The 24,160-nt window shown below is 34.4% G+C and overlaps 2 protein-coding genes across 2 annotated transcripts; both read right to left on the reverse strand.

The window, feature by feature from the left end:
• Window positions 1-960: 960 nt before the first annotated feature.
• LOC142238238 (UPF0587 protein CG4646) lies at window positions 961-1,917 on the reverse strand. Its single transcript, XM_075309829.1, has 2 exons — window positions 1,628-1,917; window positions 961-1,290 (listed from the first exon to the last, which is right to left on the reverse strand). The coding sequence occupies exons 1-2, from the start codon at window positions 1,878-1,880 to the stop codon at window positions 1,052-1,054; spliced, it is 492 nt and encodes a 163-aa protein (XP_075165944.1). The 5' UTR covers window positions 1,881-1,917; the 3' UTR covers window positions 961-1,051.
• A 1,381-nt stretch (window positions 1,918-3,298) lies between these two features.
• On the reverse strand, window positions 3,299-23,037 carry SCAP (SREBP cleavage activating protein). The gene is made up of 9 exons (XM_075308774.1): window positions 21,758-23,037; window positions 12,206-12,529; window positions 11,790-11,964; window positions 6,321-7,731; window positions 5,436-6,259; window positions 5,182-5,350; window positions 4,911-5,113; window positions 4,487-4,841; window positions 3,299-4,429 (listed from the first exon to the last, which is right to left on the reverse strand). Exons 1-9 carry the CDS (start codon window positions 22,042-22,044, stop codon window positions 4,251-4,253), a joined length of 3,927 nt encoding a protein of 1,308 aa, XP_075164889.1. The 5' UTR covers window positions 22,045-23,037; the 3' UTR covers window positions 3,299-4,250.
• Between the last annotated feature and the right edge of the window lie 1,123 nt (window positions 23,038-24,160).

Genomic DNA, 24,160 nt, shown 5'->3' on the forward strand with positions numbered 1-24,160 from the left:
GCCAGCTGATATTTGATATCTACAGAGATCTAGGAGGATTTCGGTCAAAATCCTCGTTTACGAGGATTTCTTGTCTAGGGCGAACGCAGTATAACGTACAACAATTTTTTGGCGCTGTAGATTGTTATTACTTAAAATATTTAAAGAATCTCGAAAAAAATCCCTGGATATTTTGAAATCCCGAATATCGGGATTTATAAAAATCGAAGGTAAGTACTATGTTCGCTTTTCGCGTTGAAATTTTCGTGGTTACTTTATTAAAACAGTTCAATATAAAGCAGACAAATTAATTCAATTGATGCGTAGTTTCTTGTTCCTCTAGATTTCGGCAAGACTTTACAGGAATAAGTTTGTTTTCATTTATAATTTTGGTTATTTAAGGAAAAGTAATCGCGAAAGTGGTTTTCAACTCGAAAACCGAACATAGTACCTACCCTTATAGACTATTAAGTGACACTATTTTGCTATCAATGTTGTTTGGAGATAAATAGCTCCTTTTAAATTATTTGAAGTAAACCATAAAATCAACGCAGAAAACGTTTTTACTACGCTTAAAGGTAGGTGGTATGTTTGAATTTCGCGCCGAATACAAGCAAGTTGTCATCTTTATTGAACCAATGAATTTAGAAAGATGGCATGTCACACAATCAATGCTTTGGATCTTTTCCATCCATGATTTGTCAAGATTTGCATATTTTATATAGTTTTGCATTTTTGATTTAAAGTTTTGTTTTAAAATTCGAAATGAATTGATATTTTTGCTCCCGAAAATTCCGCTAGGATCTATTGTTTACATTTTTCTTCCATGGCAAAACTGTATTCTTTTCAACAGAAATTTTCGCAAGAACTGCATACCGGCCTTCTGTAATTAACTCATAGAAGGATGGAAAACATGTCGATAATAAATCACTAAAAATGGTTTTAACAACCCTACTACCCCGTATGAAAACTCAGAAAACGTTTACGCAACATATTTATATTTATAAACAAATTAAAAAAAAAGTACATAACACATATATGTATGTATGAGTATATTGTTTTTGTGGACATTTTACTTCTTCAATTTAATAAATTTAGATGCAAACTCATATATGCCCACTGAATTACCATTTTTTTCATCGTAATCAACCCAATCATCCTCGGAAAGATCAACATTTTCAAAAGTTTGACCATTTTCAGCAGCTTTTACTATCCAACCAGAACGAGGAGAAAATTCTATTGGCTCACTACCTCGACAATCGAAAATTACGATCGTTTTGAATTTGCCACTATCCTCCTGGCTGTAAATTTCTGAAAAAGAAACAAGAACCTTTAATTCAACAATAAAATCAAATTAGAAAGGAAATAAAACTAATGTCTTGCAAAATAATAATTTCTTGGCATTTTGCCAAGAAATTATTATTGTTATAGAAGAATCTTTTAAAATACCCTCACGGCTTGGATATCAAGTACTAAAAGAAAACAAGCCTTATATTAACCCGCTGGTATTGTGGTATCTTTCAATGAGAAAGAAATTAACCAACTCTCTCTAACATAGTTGAAAAAACTATGAGCGAATAAAATGAAATTATTATTTGCACCATTGGTAAATTGTGGAAAATAGGTAGAATATGAAACTAGTGCTTACCATTGGATTTTTCCACTATATCGATAGAATTTTCTCGACTGCACATCTTACATTTCATATAGAAATTAAAACCATCAGGATTCCGTGAATCTTGCTGGGTTTTTTCGGATTCCGTAATGTCGTGCCATTTTTCTGATGTCTCACCACAATTTGTGCAGGTCAATTTCACAAAGAAGGAATAGTCAGGATGACAAGTTCTCAATTCCTCGACGTTTTCCAAATTTGCAGAAATTTGTAAACCAACACGAACCATGTTTTTGTTTTTAATATTTAGGTTATCGGCATTTGTCCAGGGTTGCCCATTTGTTAGATTCCATTTATTGACGGTAAAGACAATCTAGTAGTTTAGAGGCAGCATTGTGCTCTGAAAATGAGTGGACAGATGACAAGGTGTCAAGAGGCCTATGAAAAGAAATTACTTGCAATATAATATTCTGAAGAAGCCACAAAAAATATTTATTTTTAATTTTCTTTCATCGTTTTGTTTTTCGTTTTTGGCATGGTGTTATTGTTATTTAATTCAGGAACTTATCAAACACATAAAAGTTACTGATATTTCTCTTTAAAATTTTTTGTTCCATTTTCAAAGAATTTTTTTTTTTAATTATTTAATTGTTTTAACCCCCACATTCATGATAGTGTAAGGTCAGTTAACCAAATTGTAAACCGTTCTAGGGATATGTCTGTTATCCTACTAGTTTAGTCATATGCCAGTTATAAATTTAACTGACGAACATTTTTTAGATAAAGTTAACCCGGAGAGAAAATATCTACAAATATTACTTTTTACTAACAGTTAAATCCTAACAGCGCTATATGAAAATGGCTGTAAAAGGACTACATTTAAATACTTTTGAGTTGTTTTGGACTATACAACTTACTTTTCAAGCCACAAAAACATATTTAAGGTCTGTATATACCTCCAGAAAAGTGTTCACCACCCATAAGTAATGGGGAGCTACGTTTGCCTTTTTCGGACGATGTTATCGATTTTTTACATGTGCTCCCATAATAAAAACAAGGTGAACCGTCTTATCGGCGTACTACCAAATTGTTTGCTATGTTTGAATATCTTCTTTAAGGCCAGTATGATCCTCCAACGAAATTTCCGCTACCCATAAGAAATGCGTTGGTATTTTTGCTAAATTTCGTGAGGTGTTGTTATCGATTGTTTACACTTTGCTCCCATAAGAAATATAAGGAAAAGCTGTATTGACATGCAATAGGAATTTTCGCAAGAACTGCATACCGGGCTTTAAGCAAGGAATTGAATGATGAGTTCTTTCAAACTAAATCAATGATTTTTCAAAAAAAAAAATCGAAAGATATAATGTGAAACGTTATAAATCTTCAGTTGAAATTCTCCCGTAAATTTACTTCTAATGCGTCTTACAGACCATAAGTTTTTCCGGACGGAATGTCTGTGTTTGTAAAGAATCTTACAGTGTGTCCAATCGATACGACAATTCGTTGATGACTAAATAATCGGTAAATTATGGGGAGCAGTATCGATTATGCCTTCGGACTTAACTTATAATGTGGCCAAAATATGGGATATGTTCGACACGACCACAGTCGTCCGGATTAACTCATAGTCTGAAAGGCGCATAACAACGGGACATCACGTTCACTATTTTTATAACCATGCTTTGGATTAAAAGAAAATTGCTATTACAGTTTATGAAAAATAGAAGGTTTTATTTAAATGTATGTCTTTGTCTTCAAAATATAAATATGTAAAGGGGATACATATTATCTTAAGTTAATATTATTAACTTTTTGTTTAACAAAAATAACTTATATTTATATATTTTCTTTTTGCTTGAGAAAAAAGTTCACGTAAAAAAAACCTTAACACACAATGATGAAAAAAAAAAACAAGCATGAAATCAAGGTTGCAAACAGTCATGAGTTATAAATTAAACAAATGAGAATTGTAAAAAAATACAAGTGTATGCATATATAGTTGCAATAAATATAATAAATTAAATATAGTTCATATGGAAAAATGACCAGGAAATCTAAAAAACATCCCATTCTTACAGAAAGAATATTTATAGTATAAAATCAAACACTCACATCACACTAGTCACTGGTAAAAAAAAGATGAAAAAGAAATAAACTAACTTATACAAAGACAATAAGGCTTTTTAGTATTCTGCAAATTATCATTACTTTTTGCTCCTCTTAGAAGAGTCCAGCAATAAAAACTTAAATAATAAGACCTTACATAAGGAAATTACCATACTATTATTAGAAAGTCTAAAATCTCTTATGAATTACCTCAGGACAACGAAGAAAAACTAACTTAAATATTATAAATATATAATTAATTAAACATTACCATATATTGTTAAACAATGAAAGGCTATTTAGAACTAAAGCCGACGGCTGTGCAAATATGTATGAGAGAAATTATGTTCATGTCTGTCTATGGATCTTATTTTACCAACCTAGGGTCTACAAAAGCGCAAACTAGAAGATAACTAAAACTACTGGACAGCTGCATCAACATGTTTGTTTATGTGCATTCAGTTCAAAAATCATTGGTGTCCCCACCACTTTTGGAAACTGAAAAAATCTATAATGCTAAAGGTCTATGATTGGAGTCTGGGCAGCATATTCAATTAGACTTGTCAGCAACAATGGGAAATCGCACAACGCGTATCTCATTGCCATAATCACAGACAACAGAATCGTAGGCTAACATCATAACCTTGGGACATAAATGCAAATTGGAAAAATCCAATTTGACTTCTCTGGCTGGTTCTCCTGTGCGAACATCCCAAACAATAAGAGATCCTAAAATGAAATTCCAGATTAATACACAGAAAAATTCCTCTCTATATATACACTTACCCATTTTACTTGTAACTAGTAGTGAAGGTGTCAACATCAATAGACTTGAATAAGCATTTGAGATATTAATGGTAGTTAATAAATTTCCCTGAAACCTCTCCCACACGCAAATGCGTTCGTCAGTACCCAACGAAATAACATAACTGGGTGCGCATGCCAAACAGCTGACCGCACCATCATGAGCCTGTATGTTGTACATACATGCTCCTGTGAAGAGATCCCAAACACAAAGTAGACCATCCTGTGAACCAGAGCCCCCTGTACCGGGCTGCCATCTGTCAACAAAGAGGCATGTTATGGGACCGCAATGACCATGTAATGTGTATTCTATATCTGTGTTATTTAAGCTATACACCTACAAAGATCAGATACATCATTTTAATAGTCGTAAATTAATTCATCTACTTTAGCTTTTGAAACATACCTTGAGAGTATGATCTTGGCTTCCCGTAAATACCATTTCATTTACCACCTCCATGCATGTGATGGGCTGCTGATGAGCCAATCGAACACCTCTCAGTATGCATTTCATCTCTTCGTTGGTCGTTCTTTCATTACGCTGATGGGCCTGATGTGGTGGGTGCTGCATCAGGCCAATGCTACCAGTGGAATTTGTTCGTACGTGAGCTGAAATAAAACGACATAAAGTGATGAAGATTCGTATCCACACTTATATGTTTTGTTGCAATTATTACTTCTGCGATAGGCCGACGTGAAACCCCAATCGATTTGTTTTCCTTTGTAATATGTTTCTAAGCGATAGAAATCCAAACGCCCACATAAACGGGCAACAATTACACGATCACTGTTCAAGTAGATGTGGGTGATACCTTGGTTTCGTTTCGAGTCTTCATGATAAGTGCACTGGAGTAGAGGGGAAAATTTAATATAACATATTAGTTTGTTTATTAACTAATTGCTTTTTCAAGGACGCCGCTACTATGCCTACCTTCAATATACCAGATGGCATTTCCCACAATTCAATGCGACCATTAGCACAGCCAACGGCAATTAAATTGTCAAAATAATCCAAGCACCAAACCGGGGATGAATTCAATTTTCTCACAACCACTTCTCCGTCTTCGCGATGTGTGGTAACCTGCATGTCACCCCTATTGATGGTGGTTATATTTTCACCACTTCTGGCGTCCCACACCTTAATCTGGCCCTTTAGACAACAACTAATGATATTCGATCCATCTGATACTAAACATTCTATGCGATGTTTATGTCCGGCAATTTGCGTGGGAACACCTTCAAGGATCTGTTCAGTTTTTTGTGTGAAATCCGAAGACTCATTCCAACTTGAACGCCATTCGGCATAATTGCGGGTGCAAATGCAACGATAGAATACCACCATTGTATAGCACAAGACAAATACGCTAATACAGCAGAGAGTTATAGCAAAGAAAATCTCCATTGGACTTTTAGGAAAGAGGGGTGTACCGCCAGGCATAAATATAGGCGATTCTCGATTTTCATCATCGTTGAAGTCCAAAGGATCCAAAGCGGCTGCCAAAGCCTTCCACTGGAAATTTTGTACAACTTTTTCTTGGGGATTTCGTCCTCGAACAGCTTTTTCCGGACTTATTGCATGTGACAACTTAATTGTGGGTAAAATGGTAACATAACGACCCTTCAGAGAGACATTGTACTGCTTCATTATTGTCGACCAATGAAAATTGGAAAGGAAATAATTTAGCTCAAAGTCAGGATAAAGTAGGCGTTTAAGTTCGACTTCAGTTTCATTTATTTGAGTTTCCAAGGGAGGCCCTTCAAAAGAAAAAAATTTAGTAGGAAAAAAAAACAATGCAAACTGCAAAACTTTTCTCACCTTCCTGTCCAGCATTCAAGCCATTCCCAAAAACGCTATTTCCACCATAGGGGTTATGACCTCCTTCTTGGTTGTTGGCAGCTCCGGCATTAATAGCTGAATGAACGTTGAAAAAGAAACTTGATACAGCCCCTCGACCAGCCATCCAATTACGTTGAATTTCATAGTTTCCAAGACCCGCAGTTCGATTATTATCCACAACAAATAAGTTCTCTAAATATCCCGAGTTGTATACAATGGAACATATCCAAACACTCATCCATACCATAAAAGCACGTTGAAAGAAACGTGTTCGGGCCCAAAAATTCACAATCTTCAATCGTTTTGGTATATCTGGGCTATTATTGGGACTTAGGGCAATAGACGATCTCTTGATATCTTGCCCATTGGGGACACCAAAATCACCGAAAGCCAATTTTGGATGCGACTGGGAACGATGGAAAATACCTGCTCCAAATGGCGTTGGAGAAAAACTTCCCACATTGTTTGCTGATGTTGCAGAATTACCGAAAAATCTAAAATCAGGGCGTCCGTTACCAGCAAGTCCAGGGCTATGGTTAGAGTTGCCAGCAGAATTTCCAGTAAATGCCAACATCATTTTGGGCAAATGTTTCGCTTCAGTTGAGTACTCTGGCCTTTTGATATTCATTGCCAAAATGGTGGAAAATAACAACATTTGTAACATGTAATCGGATAGCAAACCGACTATGGCAAACACGCAAAACTCTTGGATAACAGGAACAAATGTGGCCAAGCCTATGGTTAATATTGTAATTTCGGTAAGCAGAGTTTTTGAAATATGCCAGCCTTCTTTGCTCAGGGCTTGCGCCACCCTTATTTTCACATCAAATGTCTCGTCCGTTGAAACAACGCTACGTGTAATTACCAAACAATTTTCCAAACCCAAGAGTATAACCAAATATGGAAAGATATCTTTTGACTGTAGACTTATGGTTAGGCCAAAGAAGAAACATAGACCCAATGACATCACCAGGCTTCCCAAAATGGTAATTGCCGCACACAAGGCCAACAGGAAGCGCGAACGTATAACATCAATTTTGCGCACCGAAAAGTACACATACGTAAAGAGCAATACAAATGCAATGGAGAGCGGTAGAAATTCCCACAATTTAAACTCTCCTGGATAGAATATGTATGTGATGGATGTCTTTTCTTGTACCGGTTGTTGTGATGCTCCTGCATTTCCACCTATCTGCGGTGGTGGATAATATTCAAGAAGTTTTTGCTTTAACGTTTCAATGTACTCGCGATCGTTTTGTTTGAGTATGAGCGTTAGAGCAAATTGTATAATGCGTGAGCGTGCTCTGAGGGGATATCGTTTAAATCCAGTATCTTGCATAGGGAGACCAAATAACATTTCTGCAGTCGATACCTTAGATTTTTGTAAATTCTGAAATGATAATAATGAATAGCAATAATTAGGTACACAGAAAAAAATATCACCAAAATATTTCCAATTAAAAAGTTAATTGAAGTTGAAAATTTTTTCAATTAATAAATTAATTGATACAATTAACTTTTTAATCATGATAGAAACATTAAGTTAATTAAGTCAATGATTGAAATTTTTAAAATGTTTAATTAAAAAATTAATTGATACAATTAACTTTTTAATCAAATTCGGAAGACTAATTCAGTTAAAAAAAGTGCTGATTTTATTTTACTTTTTTAATTAAAAATGTATTTCAAACAATCATTTGTTAATCCAAATAAAAACTCTAAGACAATCTAACTAAGTAATTAAAAATAGTTACCTTTTTAAAAATAGTTACCTTAATAAATTAATTGCGTTCTGCAATCAACATCAATTAAATTTTTAATTGAATCAATTAAAAAATTAATTGAATTTTGCTGAAAAAATCAATTAATTTTTAATCAAGAATTTTTTCTATGCCCAATTAAAACTGTGATTGATACTATCATTTTCGTGATTGAAGACGTTTCAATTAAAAAATGAATTGGATCAATTAATTTCGTGATTGAATCAGAGAAAAAATTTTTTGTGTGTATGAATTTGTTTTAACCAAGACAAGATTAAATCTTCGAAATCAGCCATGTAGCATGGAGATAGAAAAGCCTATCCAGTTGATTGTTAGTTTTCTCTACCCGTTGGATCGGGATCTGAGTAAAATTATGGAGCCATGTTTGATAACTATCGATCCCTAAGCTGAGATCATCTCTAAACACTGCTTTGAATCACCATTGTGTTTCGACAATATTATGTCTAGAGGGGCTAATATTTAATTCAAGTCTAAACTTTCCACACCAACCCTTGATGGTTGATTTTTCTGGGACAGTGTCCACAAATTCATTTTAATTCATTTTATTAAGGAGAATTTCCTTTCTGTCCCTAAACGAATCTTTTGAAGATTAGGACTATCCAAAGAGCCATATGGATTTAATACTGATAGAGCTATCGTTTACCATGGGTTTATTTCATTTCTATGTAAGTGTTTCAATTATATGAACTAACTGATAATACCATTTTTTCCACAGGGGAGTAGGGTATAATTATTTAAAAAAAAGGTAAAGTTTTTCAGGCTACTTTGAGTGTTTGAACAATAATAGGCATAATTTAAAAAAAAAAATAAAAAGTTTTATGCAAAAAAAATTCGTATATATGTACACACATATATATGAATTAAAGAATATAAATTTTCATACATATTGACGTGTTTCTCTAATGCACATATTTGTTTTTTTTTTTGCTGTGTTTCTTGGTCAAGAATAGAAATTAAACGATTTTATACCAACAACAATAACATATCCACATCATTGTGATCATATTGAGCATACAACTGAAAGACATAGTGGCAGCATCATCACTTCTATGGCAATGCAAATAAATTCATTGTAGATCGGTTAGTCGATGTTTGCAAATTTTCAAATGAACGCAAAAACAAAACCCTATTAATACCAACAATAATAACAAATCGACCGTATATTTACATTTTTGTTTAGAATAGTTATCCAAAAGGAAATATTGTTAGTCAACAACTACAAACAAACAAAAAAAAATGACGACCCGTAAAAGCCCTAAACAGGGGGAAAATAAACAAATATTGAATAATCCAGGTGTGAAAGTAGAACCGTGGGCAGATGAATATGGACTGACGAACGTTTGTAGGTTTCTATAAAATTATATGGTTTTATATTAATGTTATGCTTTTTTACCAACACCAAATTCCGTTGCTACACAATTGTATAGAGCAGACATATGGTCCCCACCTATTACTATTTTGAATAGATTACCATAAAAATACGAACTACGAACTATTTAATACAAAAAACAAAACCGCAATTCATTCAATAGTCTAATAAGGGGATACCAATCAATATTCTATCTTGTCTTATATTTTTAGCTAACATTGCTTTTAGTATTATTGGAAATTACTAAAAAGCTGATAAAGAAAAAGTGTAAATGAGTCATGATAATGGGGCATGTGGTTCACACCTACAACTATTCTGAGGAAACCCATATCTGCAGTAAGTTTTTAATATTTTGATTATATGACCCTTACGTACCTACGAAGTGCAAGCCATTGTCATTTTTTCAATTTATTTTATTTATCTTTTCTTTAACACTAATACGATGATAAACGAAAAAAATTCACAAGTTTTTAAATATGATTTATGAACAATTAGTCATTTGTCCAGAGGTTGCAGTAAAATTATACACCGACAAAATCAGCTTCGATATTCTAGCAGCTGCAGTAGTTGTCGTCTGAGATATTATTTCAATATTAGGGGGTTCAGAGGTTTAAGAAACAAAATGACCATTTCTCCTGATCAAATGCATTTTTATATTTTACTCCATTGTCAAGGTCTAATAAATTTGATCTACTGGAAAATTTGCTTACAGTAAATTGTAATATCTTTTCTTCTGCCAATGAGAACATTCGTATACTGTATATTGAGATGCGAAATTTCTTAGTAAAGTTATATGCCGGTAAAATCAGCCACGATATTCTAGCAAGGGTCAGGGGTTTCAGAATTAAAACGACAATTTCCCATTGACAAATGCATAAAAAGTATTTTTATTTTGTACTACATTGTCAAGGTTCTTAATAATGTGCTTACAGAAAATTGTAATATCTTTTCTTCTTCCAATGAGAACAATCGGATACCGTATATAGGGATACGAAACTTCTTAAAAATGATATTTAATATCTTGACCTATAATTATTTATTCTCAAGAAGCTTATTTGTAGCATTAGTGGGTTAAAAATTCAATGTCACGGTCGATGTTTTGGGTTTTGTAGCCAAAAACAAAAACAAGTGGTTCCCAGTTAATCATAGAATATTTTTATTATTTATTATTATTTTTTTATTTGGTTTGATAATATAAAATAATCACCAATTTGTTTAGTTTCAAATAAGAGATTAGAGTTTAAAAGCTTGTGTGCTAAAGAAATCTACCATAGAAGATGTCTATTTAAAACATTTGAAGTCAAAGAACAGAGACTTTAAGTCCACTGATAAAAAATGTTCAATGAAATTAAAAACTTTGTAGGGTATGTATGAGAAGGGTATTCGAAGCCCCATCGACACAAAATCATAAGTTTATCATGCTTGATCATAACGACATATTGCTTTCCAACACAAACCACTCGCATGCAAAACTAAATATTTGAACAGATAATTGCAATTATAAAGGACTGATCAGCATATTTTCATCGGTTACAAGTATTTAATATTGTACTAAATGTTATAATAGCCACAGAACAAGCTAGACAATAAAATAAAATAACCAGAAAGTCTAAAATCTGAAAAAGTTTAAAAAAATTAAACATTTACTTATTTTAAGCATAGGTATGAATAAAAAAAAACGTTCCAAGGTTTTTAAATCTCTTTGCTTTTGTTATTGAACCCAATTTGTGCCCACAGGCTTGTTTGAAATTAAAAACTTAACAGCCATTTTTAAAAAATTCAAGGAAATCCATTGTTGCTATTTTTTTCGTATTAAAGTTTCCTCTATCATCTTTGTTGCTAACTGAAATGTGTGGTATCTCTAACAATGAATCAGCGATAACGACGAAAATATTAATATGCTGCAAATTTTTATAGGAAAACATATTTTTGCTCATTGAATGTCTCTCTATATATGTATTCAAAAATTATGGAAAAATATTTATAATCTGTATTACTGCAATTATTATTAAATTTTAGAATTGTTTTTATATGCACTAGAATCTCTTTTTGTATGGGTTCAAGTAAATTCAAATTCCGGTGATCTTTCCAATATAATACTTGACAGTCATGGAAAATTGGCCTTGAGAAAAGCTAGACTGAAAGCCGTATTTATTCCCTCATTACTAATGACTGATGAATGTTCCCCTCTGAAATAAGAATATACTCCTATGGACTTCAGATAATTTCCAATAAACCCACCTATTATTTTTTATATATTTTTTTTTTACTTTTGGAATAATTTTTTTAAGTACTTACATGGTATTGAAATATGGTATTCAAAATATTTGCATCATTTGTGAAATTTTGTATGCTTTGGCCCCATACATTAGCCGGTGATAACATTAAACAATCATATTCCGGAAATATTTGTTCATTTTGTGTACGCTTGACATTATCCACACGTAAACAGATCTTATCCAAAGTGCGTTGACTATAGAAAAAAAAATTGAAAAGAACATTAAAAAGATAGTTTACGAGTAATGAATCGTATGAAAATAGATGAATGTGCATGAAATTGAACAATAAGAAATCATTATTACTGCTAAAGCCAGCCATTGTCAAAGATTACATTCATTTCATTTCAATTGAAAGTGATTTAATAAAGCTATACTAAACAACACCACAATTACCATCCTTAAAACGTGAGAAAAGGTCAATTATCGTTTACTTACTTTTCCGAAGATTCATGATTTCGAACAATTTCCAATAATCTAAATACTTCATAAAGAGGTGCTCGAAATGCATCCATTAATTGCATGTCATCTGTCCAAGGTAGCACACTGGAACGTAGCGTTATTTGTTGTACATAGAAAAATGGCAAACTCTGAGACCATGGCACATGAGGCTCATATGAGACATTATTCACATTGAAAATATTCTTAACCAGAGAGTAGTTGGAACGATCACCTTCACCAAATAGTGGATATTTACCTTCGAAAGGTAAAACGATTTTCGTCGGTATGGTACCGGGTAGTGGAATATTAATAAGGGGATAGCTGCAATGTAAACGAAACAAAAATGTTGGAATTTTAGACTAAAATCAAGACTTTTTACATGTAAAAAATAGTATATAAAAGAGTGGTAAAGAAATATTGTTCGTATTAAAAAAAATTAAGGTTTTATAGTTTGAAAGAGTGGATTGTTCATTTAAAAAAAAAAAAGTTAAATGTGGACGTATTCGGAATTTGGGTATTTCTAAAATTTTTAAAATATCAATTTTGGACAATTTTCATCATTGAAAAATAGATTTTTATATGCAACTTGCATGTTCACCGCCATATAACTGCGTCTAAAACTAACACACCAATCTATGATGTTTGCTTTTACTCGTCATCGAAACATAATTTTAACGATATTGTTTCCTTTCAATGGACAATATTTGTATATTCCTAATAGGGAGCCACCGTGGAGCATGCCCGCCTTGCATATACAAGGTCGATTCGATTCCTGCTTCGACCGAACACCAAAAAGTTTTTCATCGGTGGATTATCCCACCTCAGTAATGCTGGTGACATTTCTGAGGGTTTCAAAGCTTCTCTAAGTGGTTTCACCGCAATGTGGAACGCCGTTCGGACTCAGCTATAAAAAGGAGGTCCCTTGTCATTGAGCTTAACGTGGAATCGGGACTGAATAGTCTAAGTGAGCCTGATTCATCGGGCTGCCACCTAACCTAACCTAACCATATTCGTACAATACAATTATAACATTTTGAATTGGAATCACTGTATACTTTGTTGGATCGACAATAACAAGAGGGATTTCTTATCATAAAGCTAAAAATAAAATTGGACATAAATATTCCTTTAGAGCTTCGCAAGAAATTAAACATATTTCACAAAAGTACTATGCCTCGATCAACAAACTACGAAATGTTTGTGGGCAGGTCATTTAAGTTCAATCCTAATATCACGTAATCTTTTCAAATTGAATATTAATCATGCCTACGAGAGAATAAACGTACAAATTTGTTTATATTTTTCAATTTGTTTATTAATAATCTCCACAACTATTATTGGTAATATAAAGGCGTACATAGACATCCCCTCTTAATATGATTTAATAACGTCAGTATTTGCCCTGCATCATAGTATAATATGCCGCAGCAAACAATACGTCAATATTGCAGATTGATCATCGTAGAGAAAAATTGATAAGGAACACACGTAAAATTGTATATTTGTTGTGGAAACGGAAAACATTTTGTGTTAATGCACAAACATTAAAAGCCCCTAATTTAAAACAATTTATAGTCAGGTTATCGTTTGAGAAATCATACAGAGACACAGGAACTTTGGTGGATAGTTTCATGACAAAGTTTGAGGCTTTATAGCAAATATATCTAAGGTTATTGTAATTTCATTCGAAACGAAAGATTCGTCTCAGGACGATTTTGGTTAATAAAGAAAAGGGATATCCTAATGTCGAGATCTCTCAGGGACATTGCATACAAGGAATATCTTAGGCATCCGACTGACGTAAATCGTCAGGTTTATCGTAAATATAGGAACCGAGCGAAGGCCATCCTTCGTAGGGAGCGTAGACGTTACTACACGGAGACTTTTAGTGGTATGGGTACCTCACAGATGTGGAGAGTTCTCCGTGAAGGAGGTTGTATATATAGTGATGATGATTTGCATGGCGTATCTTTTGATGCGTATAATCTCAATAATTTCTTCGTTATGTCGAACTGGAATGTTTCAGACAGACCGGATTTGAGAAGTGAATTGTTTTCTGATTCGCGCTTTTCCTTTGATTGTGTTTTCGAGGAGGACATTATCAGGGCTATGGACCGTGTTAAATCTGGCTCTCTTGGTGTAGATGGTATTCCCATGAAATTTATTAAGACATTTTCCCTTATATTTCTCGATGTCTATTTCACCTATTTAACACTATGTTTATGACATCTGTTTTCCCCACAGCCTGGAAGAGAGCTCGGGTTATCCCTATTCCGAAGAGTAGGAATGTGACTTGTATTAATGATATGAGACCAATTAGTATTCTCCCAGCTCTATCCAAGATTGCTGAACATTTAATTAAGAGACAGATACAGGAATATGTTGACGACCGTCAGATGCTTTGCAGTTTTCAGTATGGTTTTCGGACAGGTCTAGGTACTTCCTCATTGCTCTTGGATTTGACGGAGACGATAAGCGGGTTTGTTGATACTGGTGAGAGTGGTGTGCTTGTTGCTCTGGATTTAACCAAAGCATTTGACAGGGTAGATTACCTTAAGCTGATTGGTAAATTGAGGACCAAATTTTTATTTGGTCCTGATGCCTGTAAATTGATTTTTTCGTACTTATCAGGCCGCTCCCAATTTGTCCAATACACTTACAATTAGTAGTGGCTTTCCTCAGGGCGCGGTCCTAGGTCCATTGCTTTTTATTCTATATCTTAATGACCTTTGTAGCTGCATTCCAAAGTACTGTATTCCTTTTCTGTATGCTGATGACATCCATCTCTTTTCATTTCATTTCATTTCATTTATTTAACAATTAGTAATACAAAGCCTTTCATAGGCCAATATATATATTACTTAGCAAGAATACCTGAATACAATACAAAATTCTTAAGTGAATATAAAAATAACTAATTAAAATTATAATATATCTAACTTAAATGATTTAAATAAAATCAAGTACCAAAATACATTATGTTTTCTTTTTTTTGCACTCTTAACAAATTTTTTGTAACAGTATTCAATTTGTCGGCTCCCCAGCCTAACTATAAATTAGCAGTATTAAAAATTTAAAAAATAAATAAATAATATTAGTCCCGCACGAGGTAGACATATACAATTAGACCAAGAGTAGTTTCAATGTGGCAAGATCGAATCCATATACTGCATCAGTTTCAACCGAAAGGAGTTATTACACTGTGAAAATATTCGCAACTGAAGCGGTAACCCATTCCAACAACGTATAATTCTCACTTGAAAAGATTTAGCAAAAATACTTCTCCTAATACGGGGAACAAATAGCTGTGGATTCCTCGACGAGCGCGAAAAGGAGAAGGAAGAGCGTAAAGATACAGGCCTAGAGTAATATATAACCTTATAAAATAAAATCAGATTCCGATAGTCAACAAAATTGCGAAAAGAGAGACCAAGAAAACGCCTTACGCACCCAGAAATAGAATCCCTCCTTCGAACATTGTAAATAAAGCGCACAATCACATTCACAGTTCGTCTTAACTTCGCAAAAAGTTGTCCAGAGCAGCCTGAGATAACTTCAAGACCATAAAGAACTTGAGACATTAAGAGCGAGTGAGCCAATTTGAGTCTGACATTGAGTGGTAAAAATAAATTCGATGAAGAAAACCTACGCAATGTAGACCAGATCCTACCAGACAGAGCATCAATATGGAATTGAAACGAGAGCTCCGAGTCAAGTACAACAAACAAACAACGATGCCTATCAACAAATTCAATGCGTTCATATCCAAGGAACAAATTGGGTAATTGAGAGAGCCCCCTATTCGACCTAAACATCAAGGCTTTAGTCTTAGCCACATTAACCAACAAATCATTCATCAATGCCCAATGTCTAAAACGATCCAACACGGCATTAATCTCAATCTCAAAGTTCTCAGTAGAAGAACCACAACCGCTAAACAAAAAGAAAACGTCATCCGCGAAAACGAACGTTCTACACACCCCAGAATCAGTGTAGCAGTGGATATCATTAACATACAGGATGAATAAGAGTGGGCCCAAGACTGAACCCTGAGGTATACCAGAAGCAAGTGGAAGAATGCTAGATTCTGCACCATTCATAGCAACAAATTGTTCCCTATTTCTCAAATATGAATAAATAAGCTTACACGCCGATAACGAAAATCCAAACTGCCCACCAAGTTTAGCAACTAATCTAGCATAACTCACGGAGTCGAAGGCCTTAGATAGATCAAGAGAAACAAGAGAGCTCGAGCAACCATTGTTAATATCTGTGCGGACATGATCCGTCAGTGACAAGAGCAGATGCGTAGTATTTAGACCTTGGCGGAACGCACATTGAGACTCATGAATAAGATTAGAAGTAGCCATAAGTATCTGCCCTTCATAATATGCTCAACAATTTTAGAAATTGCAGGTAATATTGAAATTGGACGTAAATCAGCAGGTTCAGAAACAACTCGAGACTTCGGTATAGGAACTACTACTTTTTCCATAATAGTTGTATTTCTCAGCTTCAAACAAGTGTTGACTGTGTCTTGAATATGGTTGGTTCTTGGTTGGAGTCAAATAACTTAGATGTCAATGTCTCGAAATTCAAATACTTGCTTTTGGACCAGTACTTGAACAGCCGTGGAGAATTGATGTTACTTACAAAGGTACGCCAGTTACAGGTGTTGATGAGATGAAATGTTTGGGTGTTTTTCTAGACCGAAAACTTAATTTTGGGGCCCATATTGATTACTTGTTTTCGAAGGTATTCATTTCCCTACGAAGGCTTTACAGTACTAACATGTACTTACCCTTGTTTGTCAGGAGAAACCTTGCATTTGGTTTACTTATGTCGAATATTTGCTACTGTATTGAAGTGATTTCCGGTACGACTGGGGAGAATATGCATAGGCTGGAAAGGATATTCAATATGGTAGTACGTTTTGTGTTCAGTTTGGGTCGATTTGACCACGTTTCGGAACAAGCTATTGAATTCCTTGGGATGCCTTTTGCACTGTACGTTCAATTGCGGAACCTGATCTTCTTTTATAGGGCCATCCATTGTGGATCTAGGTTGCTTTTTCTTGATAACGTGTTTTTCTCCAGATCGACTCGCAATCCACAGATTATGTTGCCTCGTATGTCGCATTCTATATGTGAACGTTCCTTCATTGTCCGCGTTGCTCGTATATGGAATAGACTACCTTTAAACCTTCACAGTTTCAATTTTCCTATTAATACTTTTAGAGCTAGGTTTTTGGAGTTTTCTTTACCACGAATATAATCATTGTTAACGCATTATCAACGGGTGTTCCATAACTCTAAATACACATTTGCAAGTTCTTTGGCTGGGGAGCCATTTTTCAACGCTTAGTAGGAGATATCTACTATATCTTAATATATATTTAACATTTAGTATACTTACTATTTATAAATATTTTTTATTATTTATTTCTATTTACTACACCATTGTGTTGAAGATTTTATTTAGTTTTTTTTTGTTTATATATATATACCATTGTTGAAGTTTATATTTTATTACAATTTTGTGTGATGCAGGATTTTAGGTCTATTTATTGACTTTTGTATCACTTTGTACGATAATAAATGAAATGAAAATGGTTACGGTAGAGTAATACCAACATTATCGACTTTCATACTTTTCTGATTATATAATGAAAATTCGACACCCGAATACATTTTTTTCCAGTGCTATCCGGACCGAGAATCAAACTCGCCATCAATTTATTAATTTGAATAATTGCCAAAAATTAGATTGAAAGGTTTGGATTATTATTTACTAAATTAAAGGACCTATTTCTTCCTTGCCCAAAAGTCGATACATTTTACACTGTAGTCGTTTTGTTCTTATTTCGGCTTAAAAAATGGGTGTATTTACGTAAAAGAGAAATTAGTTTGACTAAGTTCAATTTGGCTTTAATAATTCTGAAAAAAAAAACAAAATGAAATCGTTTGAAATTTGATGACTGTTTTTCCCCTTCGTAGTCTATCGTCACGTAAGCTTTCATTTAGAAATCTTATTCCATTTCTTTCAGCTACTTTTGTTTATTAATTATCACAAATGCCACCCTCTATTAGGGGTTAATAACGTAATTTTCCAAGATTAAACAATACGTCAATATGACAGGTTTTGAGGTAATTTGATAAGGGATTCACGCGTAGAAATGTCATGTAGGTCATTTATTCAAACAACTTTAAGGAATCAATATTATTCAAAAAATATGGATTATCGATTTAATATTATTTATAAGCTCTATAGTGCTACAACCAGATAATGCGAAAATGCTGAAGTACCCCCTTTACAACAATGCAGCTTAAATTTATTGTTTTTTTTTTCCACTCATGGGTGATATCGTTTTAATATGGATAATTAAAAAAAACTCAGATTTTCAATAAAGTTGTTCAAAAAGTTGACTTTAACTATCGCAATATTTCGTCAAAGAACACCTATTCGTCTAAATGCGTTTTATGAAAACATAAATCATTCATCAAATCAAAAGAAATGTCGAAAGGTTACCTCAGATAATGAAAAGCAAAAAAAAAAAAAATGGCACACGAGTGTAGTGAATGAATAGCAGAAACATTTGTCTATCATTGTTTTCTTAATTGATATAAATTAATTGTGTGATTCTTAAGTAACAACAATGACCCGTAACATTCAAACATAGAATGAAAAAAATGAATAGGAAAAGTTTGAAAGCCATACATTTACAAAGAACAAATTTTAGTATTTGTAACATGTTCAATAGTGCATTGAAATTTGAAATTTAGATCATTGTTTGTAAAATAAGATATCCTATACCATGTTCCCCTATCTTATATGAAAGGATTCTTTCGTAACTGAAAGTAAAGAAAATTGATTTTGGTTTTTCTATATCAAAGGACATGTAACTTCATATTTAGCTTTGGAGTAGGAGTCGAACCCATGCAATATGTGTCAAGATAAAAGTAAAAACATTCTTGAAGTTTGAATGGAAACTTTAAAATAGAAATTTGTGAAAATCAATGTATATTCTGGTACAAAGGAACCCTACTTTTAAAAAAGTGACTCGAGAAACTTCTTACGAATACGATTTACAGGAACGGGAAATTATATGTAATCAATTTCATTTTAATTCCACTAGTACTTCTCTAGAGAAATATCGAGAGCTAAGTAGATATAGTAAATAGCACAAATGCTATTTATTGTTGTTGTTGTTGTAACAGTTTATTGTGATTTCATCCATTTTTATGTTATACGCTTTGGTACTTCAGCTTGTGGCCAGATCGAGGAACTCTGCGACTAAGGTGGGGTGCGTCCAGAGTGACCTGGCGGTAAGTCGGGTTGGTTTAGCTGGGCAAGAGAAAAGATGACGCGTGTCGTGTGGCCCTTGGTTGCAAATTGGACATACGTCAGCTACGCTGCTATCAATCACTGATAAATAGGAATTGAGGCGGCTGCACTTGCCTGATCTTAACTGGGCTAAAACTACCCTAGTCTGCCGTGGGCGGTCTCTTTCCTCCGGTGCTATGGGCGGTGGACGGACTCCGAGAACAGGATTAACCTTGTAGCTTCTCACCGCTTCAGCTACAGTATCCTCATGAATCCTGTTCAAACCTGCCTGGTACGCTGCTTGATCTAGAGGTTCTCTTTTGTAGCGCTGGATCTCGCGCTCTAGATTATGTATATCAACCCTTACGTTCCTGGGTGGTGGTTATGCATCCATGAGATGGTGGTTTGGATGATTACTGCGATAACAACCCAGGAGATACTGCTTTGACAACATGTAGTTGTGTCTTCGCACAGGGATGATCTTTGTCTCCACATAAAGGTGATCCAGGGGTGTGCTGCGGAGACACCCAGTCACAGTTCTAAGGGCAGCGTTCTGACAGGTTTGTATGTTATTCCACTGCGTATCACTAGTCTGCGGTGTCCACACTGGCGCTGCATAGTTTACCACTGACCGGCCAATTGCCTTATAAGTAGCTAACAAGGTTTCTTTGTCCGCACCCCAAGTACTGCCGGCAAGTGACTTGAGGACCTTGTTTCTACCACGGAGCTTATTACAAATTGCAGTGGCATGGGCAGACGACCTGAAAAGGCTGTCGAATGTGACCCCAAGAATCTTGGGGTAATTTGTGGTCGGAATTATTTCGCCATCGACACTGATATTCAACTGCCTGCGCACTTCTGCCGTCCATGTAGTAAATAGTGTGGCTGAGGATTTGGTGGGGGATATCCTCAAGTTTCTCGCAGTGAAATAACTGGTAAGATTAGCTAAGTAGACATTTAAACGATCGCAAATGCTTTTGATAAGCTCTACTTACTACTTACCAACTACTCCCATCAGCAAAAGAAAAAAAAACTAACATAATAGGCTCTACATATTACGCTCAAAATCCAAATTTTTCGAGATTTGAAATTTATTTTTATGTGGCCAATGAAGTCTAGTTAAAGTGGATTTTAGAAGTGTGATTATCGAAGATCTATATATCAATGGACACGGATTCTAAATCTGTCTCATTTAGACATATCCTTCTGTCTGTCTATATATTTACAATAGGAACAATCATTCAAATGGACCTAGTCGATTAACAAAAATATTTAAATATATTAGTGTATAATTACTGGATTACTTCTCAACAATAGTGCTTTCTAATGTTAAATATTAGAGTTAGGCTTAAAATTGATATTGTAAAATTACTAGATGGGCTATAGTTCAGTTGTAATAGAAATAAAATTAAAAAAAATAAAATTATCTTCCTCCAAATTTTATTTTTATGTAGGTGGGGCAATTTTCTAGACCAAAACAAAAACTCAATCTTGGGGTTTATTTACCAGATTAAGCACTAGAAATATTCGCTTATACAATGGCAGGCCCATTGACAAAGTATGTTTATTTTCTGAAAAACGTTCCCATAGCCTTCAAATAGCAGCCTTTTTCAAATTTTAAGACGTATCGAGCTTAGATTAAGATAGAACTAGGTTAGGTTAGGCTAGGTGGCAGCCCGATGTATCAGGCTCACTTAGACTATTCAGTCCATTGTGATACCACATTGGTGAACTTCTCTCTTATCACTGAGTGCTGCCCGATTCCATGTTAAGCTCAATGATAAGGGACCTCCTTTTTATAGCCGAGCCAGAACGGCGTTCCACATTGCAGTGAAACCACTTAGAGAAGTTTTGAAATGTCACCAGCATTACTGAGGTGGGATAATCCACCGCTGAAAAACTTTTTGGTGTTCGGTCGAAGCAGGAATCGAACCCACGACCTTGTGTATGCAAGGCGGGCATGCTAACCATTGCACCACGGTGGCTCCCGTACTATAATAGCTTTAAAACCACTTACAGAAGAACAAGTCTGGAAATGTATCTAGCATTACGAACAGGAATATAACTTCACTGTGACAAAAATACTCAAATTTGAGTTTAAAGTTTTCAAAGTCGAGGCCCTGATGTTTTTTTTATGTTTGTGTGATTTACACTACATACAAAGTTCATCTGCAATCGATATAATGCAATTGTATTTGGATTTAATTAAAAACTAGAACAACTTACCATGAAAACAATATAGCCACAATTGCAATGCTGGTGGCACATGTTGGATAACTTGATAGAAAGAGACCATGTTTATAGTAAATATGTGAAACAGCTCCCGGTAGGCCTGTTGTTGTCGCTTTTTTCGATTTTTTTGTGGAAGCAGCAGCATTTACCACAGCTGGTTGTTGGGGATGGCCTGAAGATGACGGCTTTGATGGTGTGTTATAACCAGCATTGGTGTTGGATTGTGGTATTGCACTTTTAATTGATGTATTGCCGCCGTTCCCATATTCCGATATAGACATGACGATTATATCAATGACCAAATGACAAAAAACAAACAAAAGAAAACAGTAGCTTCCGGACGATATGGGAGCTGACGGAGGCGGGTCGATCAACGACACCACGCAAAAAATGATATGGTAGCAGCTAAACTGTTAGTACACGTAATATGTCATAATGGGTTCTGCTCATAGACCCCAAGTACTAAGAAGGCAATTAGTTATTCAATAGCACATCAGAATTATTAGCTTAATTTCTTCCGTCTAGAAGGTTTCAATGGTTACAGGTAATCAAAGCTCAGATGACAATAGAGCCGCAATAACAGGTAGAGATAATTTTATTTAATTCTTAATTCTTGATACTTTATTTTGGTAGTGAATTCAAACACATGCGGTTTTCGAGTAATTGGTAGGTGTGGGTGGGTGGTGGGTGTTACTTTATGCGTTAGGAACTCGAGCAATATCTATAGTATTTCTATGACGCGGCTCTTGTGTTGCTTGCATTATTTATTTCTTCCAATGCATTTTTTTATTTTCCGATTCGTACTTTCTATTTTCACTCTATCACTATATCATGGGGACACCTCAGGTCCTTCGCAACGAATTAAAACATTGCAAAATTTGGTGCATTATTGCTTCAATCGTTATCATCACATAACAAACGTCCAGCGCAGCAATAATTAACAAAAAGAAAAATGTGCAATTATTATCACCATTGACAATTCGATTTGATTCGCACACCGACTTTTGACCGTATTCCGTATTATTGTATTATTCTTGTTCACTTTAATGCCTCTTCTCCGTTCTAATCAATGGCTAGAACACCACAACCCCAAAACATACGCACTGAATAAATTCATCATGATGAAGATTTGGCATTTTTTACATCATTAATAACAATTTAACTTTTAGTGGAAATATTTTACTACACTTATTTGCGTTTAATGAATCACTTCATTTACATGTTCGCACATTTGTTTTTAGTGGAAGGAATTGTGGGTACTACTGACATATTATCTTTGGTAGAGCCTCTGACCATCACATTTTGAACGGCGTCAATTTTTACGATGCCGGTCCCGATATATGTCCTGAGGGCATATGATCGTCCAAGGGAGGGGGCTGTATGCTAACATTTGACGTTATATATGTCTTAGCACTAAACGTAGCGCAAGGTAGGTAAAGCGTAGTGCGTTATACACAACCACATAGACTGACGATCGGCGACCACATGTTATTGTTTACAAGTGAGTACTTTATTCGGGGGTTTTCACCAAATTTAGTTTATTTAGTTTTGTTTATTTTGTTATCTATATATTGTTATCGCACCCATTATGTATGTTAGTTAACATATCATTCTTTCAAACTTCGCAAGTAGCATTTACCAGTAACAACGGTATAAGAATAACAGCCAATTTCTCATATCCGAAACGAACGATTTCGTTCGACTGAAATGCCAAAAACAGCTGATTTTCCTTTATAAATTCAGCTGTTTTGGGCATTCTAGTCGAAAGAAAGCATTCGTTTCGGATATGAGAAATTGGCTATAAGGGCCGGTTTATCAATATCTTGTTATTATTTATCGTGTCGATAAAACAGCTGACCCCATACAAAATGTCACTAATGCTATGTTCCCACCAAGGCAGATTTAGTGAGGTAGTTTTAGTATTACAAAAACAAAAATGTCAGTCGCCATATTGAAACTTTGATTGTCAGTCAAATTGAATTAAATTTCTCACTTGTTGAACAATATGTTCGACAAGTTGGAAATTTAAAATAGAGAAAATCTGGAAATGATCGATGTATGCTTCGAAATATGATACGGTCTACAAGAATAATTGAAGTAATTCTTACCATCAATTATGAGGATAATTTATTTTGATACTTTTCTTTCATAAATTTAAAGCAAATTGAAAATTCAAAATTTTTGGTATAAAATAATTTTATTTTGAATTTTTATTTTTATTTGTCACAATTGTCTATTAAACATTGGCGTAGCTAGCAACATTTTCGTAGGGGGTAAAAGCTACGATGTGTGCTCATTGTGAAGATACCTCAAAAAGAGAAAAAATAAATTCTTATAGATGGGAAGAAACCATAATATTTAATTCAATGATATATAATCATGATTTGAAGAAATACT

Source organism: Haematobia irritans, chromosome 5 (genome assembly GCF_050003625.1).
Source record: "Haematobia irritans isolate KBUSLIRL chromosome 5, ASM5000362v1, whole genome shotgun sequence".
NCBI classification, from domain to species: Eukaryota; Metazoa; Arthropoda; class Insecta; order Diptera; family Muscidae; genus Haematobia; species Haematobia irritans.

Excerpts from the sequence above, each read along its gene's own strand:
- SCAP (XM_075308774.1), bottom strand. The coding sequence starts at position 22,044 with ATGTCTATATCGGAATATGGGAACGGCGGCAATACATCAATTAAAAGT. Across the intron at positions 7,732-11,789 it reads ATACCATATTTCAATACCAT|AATTTACAAAAATCTAAGGT; the intron begins GTAAGTACTTAA and ends TTATCATTTCAG. Across the intron at positions 5,351-5,435 it reads TGCCATCTGGTATATTGAAG|TGCACTTATCATGAAGACTC; the intron begins GTAGGCATAGTA and ends CCTCTACTCCAG.
- LOC142238238 (XM_075309829.1), bottom strand. The coding sequence starts at position 1,880 with ATGGTTCGTGTTGGTTTACAAATTTCTGCAAATTTGGAAAACGTCGAG. Across the intron at positions 1,291-1,627 it reads TATAGTGGAAAAATCCAATG|AAATTTACAGCCAGGAGGAT; the intron begins GTAAGCACTAGT and ends TTTCTTTTTCAG.